This window comes from Parasteatoda tepidariorum, chromosome 7 (genome assembly GCF_982258835.1).
Source record: "Parasteatoda tepidariorum strain Cologne lab strain chromosome 7, Ptep-v5.0, whole genome shotgun sequence".
In the NCBI taxonomy this organism is placed as follows: Eukaryota; Metazoa; Arthropoda; class Arachnida; order Araneae; family Theridiidae; genus Parasteatoda; species Parasteatoda tepidariorum.
In genome coordinates, this window is record NC_141761.1 from 111,024,515 (window position 1) to 111,042,311 (window position 17,797).

The window sequence follows — 17,797 nt, forward strand, 5'->3', positions numbered from 1 at the left end:
CTAATCAATTAAGTTTAAATCAAGAGAAGTTCTTATCAAACCATTAAAAAGATAGAACTTCTAACCAAACTAACCAACACAAATTTTAACCAAAGTAATAAATAACAAATCAAGCTCTAACCAAACTAGTCAAAACTGCAATTTATTTATTTATTTTTGCATATTGAACTTTTCTATTTTTTTTTTCACTTTTAGCAGTGTGATTCAAATGATGTATTACTACTGCGGAACATAAATTGAAATAAGTAAACAATACCTTAAAAATAGGTTGACTGATCTAACAGTTAAGAAAAATTGCTAAGAAGTATAAATAGAAAAGATTGAGCTTTTTGCTGTCATTGTATGATATAATTGTTAAAAATATAGTTATTTGAAATTTGAAGGAAGCCCCAAAATAAGATAAAAAGTTTAGAAAATTCAAAAATAAATAAATGAATGAATAAAGAAAGTATATATATATAATGAAATATATGTATATATATATATATATATATATATATATATATATATATATATATATATATATATATATATATATATATATATATATATATATATATATAAAATTCAAAATGTAGAGAAAAATTACAGAATAATGAAAAAAGAGAAGAAGAAAATTATTTAAATAAAAATTAATAAAAATCCAGAAAATAAAAGGTCTCTTCATCAACTCATACGATTATATCAGCAAAAAGGAATGTTTACTTGTATTGTAAGAAATAGAACAAAACATGAAAAGAAATCTATTTCCTTACATTTTATTTTCTGTTCTTTACGTGATATTTATTACTTAATGTGTTCTATTTTGTTTCAAAAATTTTTTTGAGTGCTCCTCACACTATTGTGTTGATATATTTTGCTTTGGTTATACTGATGTAATAGTGGAAAATTATATCTTTTTTTCCGGATTTTAGTTAATTATTTTTTTAAAATAATTTTCTTCTCCTTTTCTTCTCATGTTAACTTTCGTATTTATTTATTGTGTTAGATATTATATATATATATATATATATACATATATACATATATATATATACATATATATATATACATATATATATATATATATATATATATATATATATATATATATATATATATATATATATATAAAAGTTCAAAATGAAGAAGAAAAAAAGGGGGAAAAGAAAAATAATAATAAGAAATAGCAAAGAACTGGGGAAAAAATGGATAAAATTTTTTTAAAAAAATCTGGAAAATAAAAGATATAATCTTTTCATCAGCATACACGATTATATCCGTAAAAAAGAGTGCTTTCTGATATTGTATCAATATAGCCAAAGCAAAATACTATATCAATACAATAGTGTGAGTAGCATTCAAAAAAATTTTTTTTCTTCACTTTGAACTTATCTTATGAGTTCTGTTTATTTGCAGCTTATGCGCAATAAATAAAACTTATTATTTCTCTTAATTTTCTTCGTGTTTCTCGTTTTTCGTTTTTTTTTTTGCTGTATATATATATATATATATATATATATATATATATATATATATATATATATATATATATATATATATATATATATATATATATATATATATATATATATATATATATATATATATATATATGAGAAAGAAAGAGAGTATATTTGTATTGTATTTACAGAATTTAAAGATATCCCTTGTGATGGTGAGGCACCTTTGGTGAATCCGGTCACAGGTAAAGAATATACTTGTAGTGGTGAAGATGTATCGAATTACTGTCCTCCAAGCAGTTACTGTCACAAGACATCTTCCTTTGCCAAATGTTGCAGAGAAGGTAACATATTTAAATCCCATCCTGATTTTTTTCCCCGACCATCATGCGAAGGAAACAGAGATTTCCGAAACAAGTTTCCGAGCCATGTATTGGTTATACTGCGGAGTAAAGAATGTAAAGAATGCATGTTGGCATTAGCAGAAAAGAAGCTATAATAAATTATACAGCAGAATTTCGTTGAGTTTGGATAAGTTTTTTAGATAAAAAAATCAAAAAACTGCCACTAGATAGAGCATTTTTCTTCAACGTGGCTTCTGCAATCGGTACTTTTGACTTTTTGCTATAGGAATGTATCAAAGAGTGAAAGTAGCACATCTTTCCTTTAATTTATGAATGACATGTCGTAACATTTTCCGGCATATAAATACGATTTCATGCTACCCAAAGGTAAGAGACAAATGTGTAGTGATAATTACGATAATGTTTCATAAATAGATTCTTATAGCTCCTTAGCATCTATAACATGGCATTCAGAGGAGTTTATTTATTTTTATTTATTTGTTGTTAAATAAAATCTATTACGCTATAATTCAAGTACAAACTCTGTTGAGAAGTTTTTTTTTTATACTGGATGCCAGAAATTTTTAATTAAGAAAACTCTGTACTAAACGTGTAGAAATGTATGAACTTAATAAGAGTAATATTTAACTGCAAAATGACAACACAAATCATATATTGTTGGTAGGTAGGTACTTTATTTACGTCACACTAGAGCTGCACAATGGGCTATTTTTCGATGGTCTGGGAAACATCCCTGAGGATGATCCGAAGACATGTATCGCAATTTTTTGGTGGGGATGGCTCCCTTGCGTTGGAAGCCAGACGACGTACGCGCGAAGTCTATAAATTTACGGTAGAACGGTTTAACGAGGACCGATACAGCGCACCCTGGTTCCAACGCAGGCTAATCAAAGAGGTCACCCACCCGATTACTGACAGCAGCCAGTAATGCTGGACTTCTTTGCTCTACTAGAAACCGTGTCTTTACGATTAGTCCACTGCGGGACATATATTAGAGGTACCACATATTCCGGATAATTTATTTACTAAATAAAGTATACCATCCGAAGAGTTTATAGAAGAAAGTATACGAGTATATCATCAGACGCATGAGCTTAAAATTCCTTACTTAGTAAAAGGAAAATGTTGAAGTATATATTAAATTAGTCATTTAAATTAAAAACTAAAATATCTAATAACTGTGAAATAAGCATACGCAATCATGTGCGAATTGAATAGTAAACAATTTAAGAACATCTGAATATGATGACAACTACTTTGAATTCATTTCACTTCCTAAGGTAACATAAATATTATCTTTAAAAACAATAAAAATGTATTTTCCGTAAATAAAAATTTTTCGCATTTGAATAATTAAATATATTCAATTAACTTATTTTATAAGACAGGGGTTAAGAAAACATTACTTTACAGTGTAAAATGTATTCAACATTTATAAACATTAGTTGTTTCATCTTAGTTTTATTGATTTTTCATTAAACGTGTCGCGAGGACATTAAATGTTTCAAATTTCATAAAAAGTAACTCAAATTTCATGTATAAAGCAAGTTTTATTTCTTTCGGAAATGGCTTGTAATCTTTGGCAAATATATTCGAAACAAATGCGAGTATCTTAGAGATTAGGAAGAATTAAAGATTTTAAAGTGCTTCACAATATTTTTATAAATAAAATTATTTCATGATATATTAAAAAAATAATTTTTAATTTCTTACATTTTTGGGCCTTTCTTAATGTTATGAACATTTAGAAAAATGTTAAAAGTTAGTAAAATCAACATGGTAATGTATTATTTACATAAACTTTGAAGAAAAGCTTTTGGTATTATTAATTTATAGATATTAATTATTAATTCGAGATTGTTTTGAGTCTATTAGACCTTAAAATCATCTGAAAGTATTGAAACCTTATGTTAATAAATTGTTAATTAAATTTAATTATCTAATTAATTAACTGTTAATTAATGAATTAGATTGATAATTTTAAACGGAAAACTGATAAACTTAGCTCTTGTTCCCAGAAAATAAGAAATTTATTTGAATATACAGTGAATTCGCGATAATTTGAATCTGATAGGACTGACGAAAAACTTCGACATATCGGAAGTTCGACTTACCGTTAGTTTCGGTTTTGGAGTTTCAAAATATTGTCGGATTATTTAATTAATGCTTATTAATTACAAATCTTCTAAATGCTTACAATATTTAAGTTCATTTTTCTGACAAGCCATTTACAATAAGACTGTTTGAAGCACTTTATGATACCCTGGTCCATCGGCTGCAACTTTGCTGTTGTGTTTGGCGGGAGAAACTGCAAGTTTACTGCTTTCAAATTAGGTAGATCACTATGCGCTGTGCACTATCCATAAAGAGTATCAGTTTTCTTTTCTTAGCGAAGAATTTCCGATCCAATTTTCTTACATAGTCTTCAAATAATGCTGATGTCATCCAAAACTTTTTGTTAGACTTGTAATCCAAAGGATACGTTTTTACATTCTTGAAACATCGGGCATTTCGGTATTTTCCGATGGCAAGTAAGGGCAGTTTCTCTGTCCCAGACGCATTTCCCCCAACTAGGATAGTCAAACATTCCTTGCTCATTTTACCCCCTGAGCAGTTTTCATCCTTAAACATCATAGTCTTATTTGGAAGATATTTAAAAAATAAACCCATTTCATCAATATTGAAAACATCAATTTAACTGTATTGAAGTAAATTTGGTAACGTTTCATTTAACCACTGTTCTCATACTTCAAGAGGGACAACTTTAGCTTCGACATGAAGAGTGCGAAAGACATTGTGTGTGTGTTACAAAGGAAGGGACAAGATATCAGCTCCTAGGCTTTTTTTTTCTTGCTTCAAAAGATCCAAAAAAATCGAGTTAAAGGGAGTAAAATTCGAGTAATCGAGAATAATTAACATGAAATTGAAGATAAAAGGGTCGGGACCTCATAAAAAAATCGAATTATAGTAATATTCGAGTTATCGTACTTCGAGTTATAGCGAATTGACTGTATATTGGAACTGTCATTTAAACTGAGGAAAACTAAAAACTATTGAGAAAGAAAAAAAAATCATTATTTTAGAAAAAGCAAACAACTCTATTAAAGTATTTTTTTATTCTTTAATTAAAGGAAAGTCTTAATTGTAGACATTCAAGAAAATTATTTCATTTCATAAAGAAGAAAACAAAATATATTTATTTTGATTGGAGATTGCAAAAAAAAAATAAATAGCTCGACTATTTTTAATGAAAACATAGTTAAATACTTCATTAAATTGTCATTTGAGTATGGAAATCGATCCTCTTTTTCAATTAACAAGGCATTCAAAAATAAACTGAGATAGATGAAAAGTAAAACTAAAATTAAAAATTCTGAGCATGCTTGATATTCAGGACTATTCTGTTCAGTTAAATAGAGCGAAAATAGCCTGAAAACGAAATAAATTTGAAATTGAAAAATACTAAAAGAGAAAATTGAATATTTTTAATACGCTTTAATAATTTGTATACTTAATTAAATTGTCAATCAAGCTTGTAAATAATGATAATCAATATCCCATATAGTCACTAATCTATTATTCTTATAAATTAGAACTAAAGTAAAAAACAGAATGTTTCTTCGCTCTCAACAGAAAATTCTTATGATGGGAAAGGAAAAATCTTTCGAAAAAAACTTTAATACTTTATAAATTTGCTGTTACAAAACGGTAACTAATGATACTGGTTTGTATGGTTTAAAGTGAGAAAAAATTCCAATTCAATTGATTTGTTTCATTATTTGATTATGTATGATACATTAACTAATAGCAAAAAGTAAAGAAGAGAAAAAATCAACAAAAAAGTGGAATAAATGAAAATTCATAAAGAAATTTTTTTTTTCAGGATGAAAGAAAAGAAATATTTTAATTAATTATTTTGCAAATAATGATTATCAATATACCATATACTATTCACAAAACTATTACGCTGTGAAGTGGAACTTAAATCTAAACTCGTACTCTCGCAGATAAAACTTTTTCTCGGTGGAAAAAAATAATTTTTATTTTTAAATATGTCAAATTGTTATGCCTACAATGAAAAATCAATTATTCAAGTTGGTGTATATAAAATATATTAGTAAGGCTATTATGATTCTGGTTATTGGTGAGGTTGCATGAATTTTTGATAAATCTTAATCAGGGTGCGTAGTCAGACTTTTCAACAAAAAGCACCTTTTACGTACTTTTTAATCACTCAAAAAATTTTTTAATCCCTTTCCAAAAGAAAACCATAATTAGAATCTGCGCAATAATAAAAAAAAAGATTTTCTATAGTTTAATGTTCTTAATTTATGTACATAAAATCTATAAAATTCAAAAACATTTTCACAAACTTCACATAATCATGATAAAATCACTAGTTTCTGATATATATTGTGGTGAAAATTTTGAAAGTTCTGCATTTTTGTAATTTAGAACGACAATCGATACCGCAAAGAAAAAAAATGTTTTTAAAAGATGGGCAATTAAGCAATTTTTGCAAACCCCGAATAAAAAAAGCACCTTTAAGGACTTTTAAAGATGTAAAGCAAAAATAAGCACCTTTAAGCACTTTTTAAAAAATCTACGCACCCTGGTAATACTTTAGGTTTTGTTATACTACACGCTCTCAAACGTTTTTCTCGTGACCGTGCAAGATAGTATATATTCTAATCGAGCTTCTTTTCCTCTTTACTTTATTATGCATAGTCTAACATTAATTCATGAATCTGTTATTTAAAAAGTAATTTGAAAGTCACACAAAAGTGGAACAAATTAAAAAACAGGATTTGTTAAAATGGGAAAATTAAATATTTTAATAAATTTAAAAAAAAAGGTTTTATTAAGCAGTATAGTATTAAACTGTCATTTAAGTCTATAAAAATGATACTCATACTTCATATATTCAAGAATCTATTATGTTACAAAGTGAAACTTAAACTTCCCTCCCATTACTTTCTAGTTTCATTTTAATCTACATTGTAGATATCCACGTATATATTTTACAATAAAGTAGTAAATAAATGAACTATAAACCATGAATGTGAATAAATGAACTATAAAAAATGAATGTGAATAGATGAACTGTAAATAAACTATGGAATAAAGTAAAAACCAAAGTTTTACGAGAACAGAAAACGAAATCTTTAATGAGGTAATAAAAACGAGGCTTTTCCCCCTGTTTATCTATATGTAGATATTCACTGATTCATTATTCAATAATAAAACGCAAAAATAACCTAAATTTAGAATAAATTGAAAAACAAAAATAGAGAAGATTAAATAATTTTCTAGATAGAAAATAATGTAGAAAACTTTATTAAACTATCGTTCAGGTCTGTAAATAAAGATAATCAATATCCCTTATATTCATGAATCTATTATGCTATAAAGTGGAACTAAAATCCCTATCCAATTGCGTTTTTCCCTGTTAGTCTATATGTAGATATTCACGGATTCATTATTCAATAATATGAAGCAAAAATAACCTAAATTTAGAATAAATTGAAAAACAAAAATAGAGAAAATTAAGTCATTCTCTAGATAAACAGAAATGTGGAATACCTTATTAAACTATCGTTCAGGTCTGTAAATAAAGATAATCAATATCCCTTATATTCATGAATCTATTATGCTATAAAGTGGAACTAAAATCCCTATCCAATTGCTTTTTTTCCCTCTAATTTATTATAAAGATCTTCTAAGGATCTCCACAGGAAGAGGAGAGAAAAAGCAATCTCTTCATTCCAATAAGGCAGAATCCTGGAGTAAAACTTAATGTGAGACAGGCGAACAATGGGAAAGGTAAAAATAAGGGAGCTTTGTAATCCCGCCTGGATATAGGATTGTGAATTCGTTCCCAACCTATGGGATCTTCTTTAATCCACCATAAATAGCCAGGGCTGAGTAATAGGAGCACAGCACTAAACGTCACTTGAAGTAAATTGCTTCTTAGCGAATCTGAAATTTTCACCAATAAAATGAGAAGAATAATGGTGTAATTACAACTTATTCTACTTTGAAAAAGCCATAAAAAAAGCTTCGGCATTTGCTTGGGTCAGTTTATCTGAACGAATTCATTAATTAATTACTTGTAATTCATTTATTATTTGCGTGTGGTGTTGATTTTATACTTAGAAGTGAAACTCGTTAAGATTACAAAAGTTGCGGATTGCACTTGTTTAGTTTTTGTGTCACTGAAAATAAATTAATTAAATAATATTAATACGTATTTGAATTATTAACAAGTTCTGCTGATTTTATATTTTAGGAGTTGGTTAATCAATAGTTTACATTTTGAATCTAGGATTAATTTTTTGCTTTATTCGAATTAAAATTATTAAATGTGGGATTCGAAAAATATAAATGGTTCTTGTGTTTATAAGAACAAAATAAATGGTTCTTTTTATAATATATATTCACTTTCGTTTTTCTTTTTAATTTTACAAACACATATTATTAACTTTATATTTCAGAAATATGACAAAAAATATTAAGATAATATGGGAAATCAGATTCTATTGAATTTTTGTGTTGCGCTTAACTTAGATTAATTACTTAGATGAATTAATATTAGATTAATTCACTTTAATATTAGATTATTTTTTGAAAAATATTTTTTTTAAATCTTGAATGCACATATTTTAAGGTAGTAAGAAATGCTTAGCATTTAAAATTCGAATGATTGATTTTAACTTCGTCGATGGAAATAATTGGAATTATTCCTTAAACATAATAATTCCTAAATTTATTTAACTAAAACCTGGAATACCAAGAAAATTAAACATTTTGATTGATTTCTGTGTAAATATATCTCTTTACTTCAGGGGATTTAAACGAAATTCATCTATCATGGAATATTATGTATCTTTTTTTATCCACCTTTGTTCATTTTAATACTCTTCTGTCTTTTATAGTTGCTCTAATAAAGACATGCGCAGACTCTACATATGGCTGTTGCCCGGATGATAAAACAGCAGCCGCAGGTCCGAATAATGCTGGTTGTCCAAGTAAGGTTTATTATTATTTATTTTTCGTTCAAAGTGCGTTAAAAAAAATTGCTATACCATTTGTATCTCTTGAACAGAAATTTTTTTTTCAAAAAGATATTTTGGAAAGTTGCTTTTTTTTTTTTTTTTTTTTTTAATAGAAGAACTTTCCAAAGTTGATAGCTAATTGTCTATGTCACTTGGCATATTTCCTTCAATTCCTTACTCTTTTTTTATATGTTAGAATACTTTTGAGTCTGGTTTTATTGACAGTATGGCAAACAGAATTTAATTCATCCTCTGTTAAAACCATGTGAGTTATAGCTTGGTTATTAAAATAACTCTAGGGAACATTTTGTAGCACAAATACTTGATCTCTGGTAAGGGATTTTGAATCTAAAATTAGTTTTGCTGCTAAAGTTAGATTTTTTTTAAAAATGGTATCTCGAGTCTATTTTTTGCCGAAAAGTACAGGTTTAAAAACTTTTCATATTACAATTGATGAGACAAATTTCTAAGAGAGTTGGGCACGTCATCAGGATTAAAACTGATAAGGAAAACATGCCCAGAAATATCACCCCATAGGTTGGGATGCTTCCCTAATATTATCTGTTCAGAAACTGTTCAACTGAACACAAAGAAACTGTTCATAGCAACCCTAGCGGCGTATGGCATTTCCAGCCCTTGATTACTAAGGCAATTTTATAACCGATGATGGGCCCTAACTCCCCTAGAAGTCAGCTGCAACATTTATGCGATACCTGTTATATGTAATGCTTTTAAACATTATATTATTTCGAAAAAAATTGCGCTTAAAAAATTGCAGCTTGGAGAGAGAAATCAATTCCAAATTTGAAATCAGTTATATGAGAGTATCTAAAATGCATTGAAAAATCTCATGCAATAGAAAACAAAAATTGTTCTCTAGTGTAATCATTTATTAGACATGAAAATACATTTTAATTCGTATATTAAAAAAAAGGTGTTACATTTTTTTTACTTGGCGAGAGAAATCAAGTCGAGATTTTAAATCAGTAATACAAAAGTATCTAAGATTTGTTTAAAATCTCATGCAACTGAAAACAAAAAATACTCCCTAGAGTAATCATTTATTAGACATGAAAATGCAGATTATTTATTAGGCACTAAAGTACATTTTAACTAGTACATTTCGACAAAAATGGCGTTTAAAAAAACTGCAGCTTGGGGAGAGAAATCAATTCCAGATTTGAAATCAGTGATAAGAAAGTATCTAAGATCTGTTGAAAAATCTCATGCAACAGGAAATGGAAAAAATAATTCCCTTTGTGTCATCAGTTCTTAGACGCGAAAGTACATTTTAATTTGTATATTTCGACAAGAATGGCGTTTAAAAAAACTGTATCTTGGCAAGAGAAATCAATTCCAGATTTGAAATCAGGGATAAAAAAGTATCTAAGATCTGTTGAAAAATCTCATGCAAAACAAAAAATGTTCCCTAATGTAATCATTTATTAGACATGAAAATACATTTTGATTTGTATATTTCGACAAAAATGGCGTTTAAAAAATTGTAGCTTGGAGACAGAAATAAATTCCAGATTTGAAAATAGTGATACGAAATTATCTTATGGAAGTACGTTTTAATTTTAAAATAAGCTTTAAAATAATTAGGATAAATTTTTGCAGGCGTTTGCAACTGCAACAGACTTGGTTCTTACGCCTTAACGTGTGATCCAGAAAGCAAACAATGTTCATGCAAACCAGGTGTTGGAGGTTTGCGATGTGACAGATGTGAACCCGGGTATTGGGGACTTCATAAAGCATCAGAAGGAAGCAGTGGCTGTTCGTGTAAGTAAAACAAACTCTTTGGTATTTCATTGAAATAATTAGTAAAAATGATTATTAATGTCAAAAATCACCTTTAGTGGCAAATTTAACTTATAAATTAAAAAATAATTCATTCTATTGCATTCAGTAATTTTATATGAAATTTCTCTCCAACTGATGAGTAACCTGAGTACAACAACTGAGGGAAAAATATAGGTCGAAGCAAATATGAGGATCTAATAACTAATAGAATCGGCTAATAGTAGTCAGCTATAGTTAATCAGCTAATAGTAATAGCTAACCAACTAATAGTATTTTTTAAACTTTTTCACGAAAAAAAATTTAAATAAAAAGCCACATTGAATGCCTCACACATGAGTGAAAGCTATAATTTAAAACTATAAAAACCATCTAGCTGCAAAAGCTTATATTTGCTGAAGAATAGACAAATAACTTTAATTTTAAAATTTATTTAATCTAGATAAAAAGTATCAAAATGAATAGATTTTTTCATTTTTTTCAAAAAATGCTTAGAGAACTATTTAATAAATTTAGAAATATCTAGTGTTATAGTTAAAGAAGCATAATATTCTTATAGTTAATTGAAATTGATAGTTCACAGCGTATGGACATGGAAATATAATCAAATTGTCTTAATTTTTGATTTGCGGTTCAACACAATTAATATCAACTTTTATTTCGTATACGATAAGTGAATTAAAACTAAAAGTTCGCCATCAATGAAATTTTGAGACGCATCGAATATTCACAACTGAAAATATCCGTAAAAACCAAATAAGTAAAAAGATTCCAAAAGGTGATTAAAGGTAGGTAAGTACTTTATTTACGTCACACTGGAGCTGCACAGTGGACTATTGCCGACGGTCTGGGAAAAATCCCTAAGGATGATCCGAAGACATGATATCGCAATTTCGATCCTCTGCAGAGGGGATGGCTCCCTACTTTAGTAGCCGAGCACTTTTCGGTAGAACAGTTTAACAAGGACCGATACTTACAGCGCTATTGGCTAAAAATTAGTATAGCATAGTATCTTATTTACATCGTACTAGAGCTGCACAATGGGCTATAGCCGACGGTGTGAAAAGCATCCCCGTGGATGATCCGAAGACATACAATCACAATTTTGATCCTCTACAGAGAAGGCGGCTGCCCTGCTTTGGCCGCTATATGACATACCTGCACGCAAAATTAAGCAATTTACGATAGAACAGTTTAACAAGGACCAAGACCTCGCTTTCTCGTTTATTAGACAGGCTGATGAAAGTGATCACCCACCCGTTCACTGATTGCAGTCAGTGATGTTAACTTTGGTGTTCTGGGGAAAATCGTGTCTTTACGATAGGTAGATTCCTTATTTGTTTTGCACTAGAGCTGCCCAATTGGCTATTGGCGACTGTCTGGGAAACATCCCTGAGGATGATCCGAAGACGTGCCATCCCAATTTAAGGTCCCCTACAGAGGGGATGGCTCCCCTATTTTGGTAGCCCGACAACCTGCGAGCGAATTCGAGCACTTTAAGGCAGAACAGTTTAACGAGAATGGATACCGAGCAGTCTCAGTCATTCGCATACTGATCAAAGTGGTCACCCACTCACTTACTGACCGCAACCAGTAATGCTTTACTTCGGTGTCCTACTGGGAACCGTGTCCTTACAATAGTCCACGGCGAGACGGTGATTACAGCAATGTTTAAGATATGCGATAATTAATTAGTCTGATTATCTAAAAATGCCATTACAATTAAATGTTGTTAAGTGTGAAAACAGGTTTTGATTTATCACTAATTGATATTTCTTTAAACATCAATTTACAGCCTGCAGTTGCAATACATATGGATCAGTTCGTGATGATTGTGAACAAATGACTGGAAGATGCGTCTGTAAACAAGGCATAAAAGGGTTAAAATGTGATGTATGTCCACCTGGAACAGTTTTGGGACTAGATGGATGCATGGATGGTATGTAACTCTTACAAAATATTTTCCAATCAATATAAATTTCAATTAAATAAAAGGTGACTTATTTTCATGCATTCAATTTTATTTTATAACCGTTCTTGAACAGCCGACCCAAATTTCGGGTTTATGACTATACATTTTCAACTCAGAAGCCTTGTAATCTTGAACCCAATCCAGAAAACAAGAGAACTCCGGGATCAAGTATTGAGAGAAATCTGGAGGACATTTTTGATGAAACTACCCGCATTGCGAGAGAAAGACCACGAGAACCTCTCACGGTTAGCCTAACGGCAAAGGGACCCTAACCCTTGATACGTCCACCACTGAGGATATTTCACGTCTGCACTGTAGTCGGAGCAAGCCAAATGCGGATTCGTATCGACCAGCCACCGCAGGGATTCGAACTCGGTTCACCTCATTGGGAGGAGAACACTCTATTCTCTGAGCCACTACGACTCACATTATCGCTTGGTGTAAATACACCACCATTTTTGACATTCAGTAGCACTAAAATCCATAATTTCAGTAAAATATGATACACTTAAGAATCAGCAAAATTACTTTTAGAAAACAAAATATAGAGTAAGAATTATTGTGAGATGCATCTATACAATATTTCTTACAATAAAATTAGTTTGTTAAACAAATACTGAAAGAAAACATAATACATAACATTTAATGGCTACCGGGGCCGGTACCCCCTGAAGACGTCGGCTTCGGTGGTCATATTTTTATTTTATTTCATTTGTTTTGTATTTTGTTAAACAAACATACACACAACACACCCAAGTCACAATTTTTGATGGTTTTCCATTGATAGACCAACATGATTTTGATGGCAACCATCAATAATTCTATCATGAACCATTATATTTGTAGATGGTAATCAACAAAAGTAACCATCACCCCATTGTAGGAATTCAGTCTCGTTTATGATAGTCCAACATAATAATAGCAACTTGTTTTGACGGATTTTTCATGTTCAACCATCATGAATTTCCATCATAGTTTCTTAGAAATCAAATGTTGGAACGATCATGTACCATCATCTCCCCAATGTAGGAATTCGGACTGATTCATGATTACATTCAAGAGAAAAACTAAATTGCTTTTATAGTATATTCCTAAGAACCAACGAAAATTTCCATTTAACCATCCAGGTAATGAATAGTTGGAACCATCATAAACCATTGCGAATCATTACAGATTGTTGGTCATTGAGAGTCAATTTTTTCTTGATGGTTGACCATTATAGTATTAAAGTAGCGTTTTCCATCATCATGGAATGATGGAAGTCAGTTGGCACGTAAAAAACAATGAACGCATAACGAAAAATGTTATACGATGGTGACCATCGAATGATGGACCATCATGAATGGCACTGAAACCAACATACACCATCCATATTCTTGGAGGGAACCATCAAGAATTTTGACTTTGCCAGGGAGAATGTATATATGAATTGGAACTAGACTAACCAAAACCAAAGTGAATGAAAGTTAAATATTTAAAAAATATTTAATGCCATTGGCAGTATTATGTAAATATTCTAAAAACAAAAATATCTTTATACAACTGAAAAAATACATGCCTTTTATGACAGTTTACATGAGTAGTTTGTCAAGTCAATCCGACGAGTAGATTATAATTACTTGGCGGATAACTGACTATAATCTTAGAACTCTCTCCCGTTTGTACTGTTATCAGTAACTAACTCTAGTTAGGCTTTGGTATCCACCATCATGGATCAAAAAATAAAAGAGCTCATATCTTCAGAAATAATATTGATATTTAAATAAACTCACTTGTTACGTTAGTTGGATTATTCTGTAATAGATTACGTCACTTCTAGCACACATAAAATCACAGTTATCTTTATTTCCCAGAACTTACGCAAACTCGACAACAGCACATCCTCAGACTTGTTTACAACCGTGAATGGAGTTAAAACATCTGAGCTTAGTGTAAGCTTTAACAATTATTTGAGTTACAATTCAACTGCATTCTTTGAGGAGAGCATGAACGCTCCATTCGGTATTAACTTGAAATAAAATAATCATACACACAATTACGATTTTAGAGTTGTTAAAAAAAGGGCCAAACTTTAACTATCATGTCATTAGCTGTGGAGCTCTCCAATACTTTTGTGGTAGATCATTGTGATAGGTATAATATCACAGTTGTCACAGTGTATACTTATAATACAACTGTTCCATTTTTCACTAAAATATTAATCGGGATCCAGTTTAATAATTTTAAACACATACAGTCCCTTGCCAAATTATTAAACCCATTTGTAAGATTTTATGTAAAATATTATTTATTGGGTGATACTATGTAGCTTTACATTTTTTTACAGGACGGAAACCGGCTTGCACTTGTTTACGTACTTGTATCATTTGGTTAACATTGTAATGCATAATGCATTATGCATATATAAATACAAATAGAAGTGTATAAAAAGTCTCCTGTATAAAAATCCATTGCATGTATTTTTAAATATAAAAGTATTGCATAAAAACTCAGGCAAAACATGTTTTTATTAAAAAAACTACAGTGTGTCTAATAACTTGATCTAATTACTACAATATACTAATATAATACCTGATATAACCAATATTCTATATTTATATAATATATCGTCTAATTTATTCAATCGTCTAATTTATATTATACATCGTCTAATTTAACCAACTGATACACGAACGTAAACAAGTAAAAAACCGGTTTCTGTCGCGTAAAAACAATAAAGCTGTATAGTATCACCTAATAATTAAGATTTTACATAGAATCTTATAGTGCGTCTATTAATTTGATAAGGGACTATATATGCAGGAAAAATGTTGTGACATACTCTGAATATAGGGCAGAAATTATTCTATATTTTTAATGAAATGGCTAGCATATATCTTAGATACGACAGCATTATTTTCTTGCTGATAATTCCTTTACATGACTAGATTTTTTTTTCGTTCTAATTTAGAACTTATCTCTAAATCCGTAACTATTTAATCCCTTAAGCAGTTACATTTGAAATTTAATTCCATACTTTAGAGCTCAATCTCTTAACAATGATTCCAATTAAGTATCTATATCTAAAGCTGAATCTGGGTCTCTTAACAATGATTCCATTTCAGTGTCCATCTCGAAAGCTGTATCTGGCTCATGCTCTGATTTACGCTGCATCCATGGTGCAACATGTCAAGAGAAAGACGGTTTAGCTCAGTGCACATGCAATATTCACTGTGCAGCTGCTGAGAACAAAGAAACTGTTTGTGGATCGGATGGTAACACATACGCATCAGAATGTCAACTGAAAGCATTCAGTTGCAGATATCAGAAACAGATTTCTGTGGCATCCAACGGACCATGCAAGAGAGGTGGCCAAAGTGAGTGTCATTTTATAATCTTCGCTTCAAAAATAGTTCTATTTTTAGACCATTTTCAATAGAAACAAAAATACGTTTCCTACCCTTTTATCAAAGTAATTGATAAATGTTTTTGGCATTTTCAAAGCGTGACAATTATTTAAGACTCAGATCGATTTGTTTTAACCCAAAGGGTAACTCAAAATTATCATCCAGTCATGTCCTTTTTTTTTAATACATACGCCGTTGAACAGCCGAACCAATTTTGGGCTTACGACTACTAATGTTAAACTCCGTAGCCTTGCAATTTTGAACCCAATCCAGAAGACTAGGAAACTCCTGTATCAGTACCCTGAAAGGTATTGATTCGTTATGGGAACAAGGAGGACTTTGCGACTCGACAGATTTAACGTGCATCAGTCACCACTTATTATACGGGGAGTCTTCAGCCGGCGGGGACCGAACCCACGAACTCTTGGACATGGACCCTGCGCCCTACCAACCAGGCTATCCCGGCCTCCCATCCATGTTTTTAAAAGAAATGCATATAATGTATTTTCGATTGCTTACTTTGAAAAAAAAATTTCTTTCTCTCTCCTTTTTTTCCTCTATTTTTATAATGAACCCTCTTTTCTTTTTCTGTGGCGTTTTGCATTAACCCCTCTAATTTGCATGTTACATTTTAGTAAAAGCAAAAATCACAAGAGACAGGAAAGCTGTTCTTCAGATATTAAGCATTAATAGACTTGTTAAGAAAAGAATTTGTTTAACTTTGAACCATAATATAACGCAAGGTCGCTACAACCGTAAAATTTATCGTATAATTAAATTTTATTTAATTTGATAGCCACTATTAAACAGAAGATTATCAGTTCTCAACACTTAAGCCTTGTAATTTTAAACCTAATCCAAAATACAAGGGAACCCTTGTATCAAGCATTGTAATTAACTATCCTTCGAGCAGGATATTTTGATAAACCAACTCACATTTGCGTAACATGGATAGGAAAAACACGAAAACCTCCCACGGTTAGGCAAAGGATTGCAAACCATGATCTGCCTAACACTGCGCATATTTTATGTCAGCAACGTGGTTGGTGTGAGCCATGACCAGCTCGGTGCGAGCCGAAACTGGGTCAATATAATGAAATTTGAGCTTGTTTAACTGGGCATTGTGTTTAGGTCATAAAAAAATGGTATGATTTGTATTCAAAAAACAAATCCTGCCTGCAACATCTCGTTATCGGAAGGGGGGGGCACGGAGTTTAAATCTCCAATAGTTTTTATTGTGATATTCATTACATTACTTTCTTCACTTCAGATATGGTGTTACCCACCGATCTGAAGCCGAGGGGGACTGTCACTGAGGACCGAATTCCAGTCATATGACTATAGTCAAGTTCGATGCACTTCACATTCTGTAATTAGACTTTTGTTTTGATATTAAAAGTGCGAATACAATGAAAAATATTTTTAAAAAATGTTTGTTGTTAAACCATGTTGAAACTGCGAATCGTCACTGAGTTTTGAGCAAGTTCGTTAATTACTTTTTTTATAAGAAAACAGTTTATATTCGCTAATTATTCTATGCTGAAATACAACTCTTATATATGAATAGACATGGTTATCCTTTTTGGTAACTATAATTATTCTGTACGAAACAACAATTCTTAAATATAAAAATAAATGGTAACCTCTTTTGATAACTATTATTATTCTATACTGAAATATATTCTATACTATTTATTCTAAACCCTTTATTCTATGCTATTTATTCTATACTATTTATTCTACACTAGAATATATTCCATACTATTTATTCTATACT

The 17,797-nt window shown here is 30.3% G+C and overlaps 1 protein-coding gene across 1 annotated transcript in view; it reads left to right on the forward strand.

Moving 5' to 3' along the window:
- Positions 1 to 17,797, forward strand: part of LOC107441737 (agrin) — a 331,154-nt gene that overhangs the window by 261,919 nt on the left and 51,438 nt on the right. The window contains exons 12-16 of the mRNA XM_071183001.2: positions 1,634 to 1,786; positions 8,743 to 8,835; positions 10,483 to 10,644; positions 12,458 to 12,601; positions 15,739 to 15,990. Coding sequence (XP_071039102.2) covers positions 1,634 to 1,786; positions 8,743 to 8,835; positions 10,483 to 10,644; positions 12,458 to 12,601; positions 15,739 to 15,990 — 804 coding nt within the window. The remainder of the gene's footprint in view (positions 1 to 1,633; positions 1,787 to 8,742; positions 8,836 to 10,482; positions 10,645 to 12,457; positions 12,602 to 15,738; positions 15,991 to 17,797) is intronic.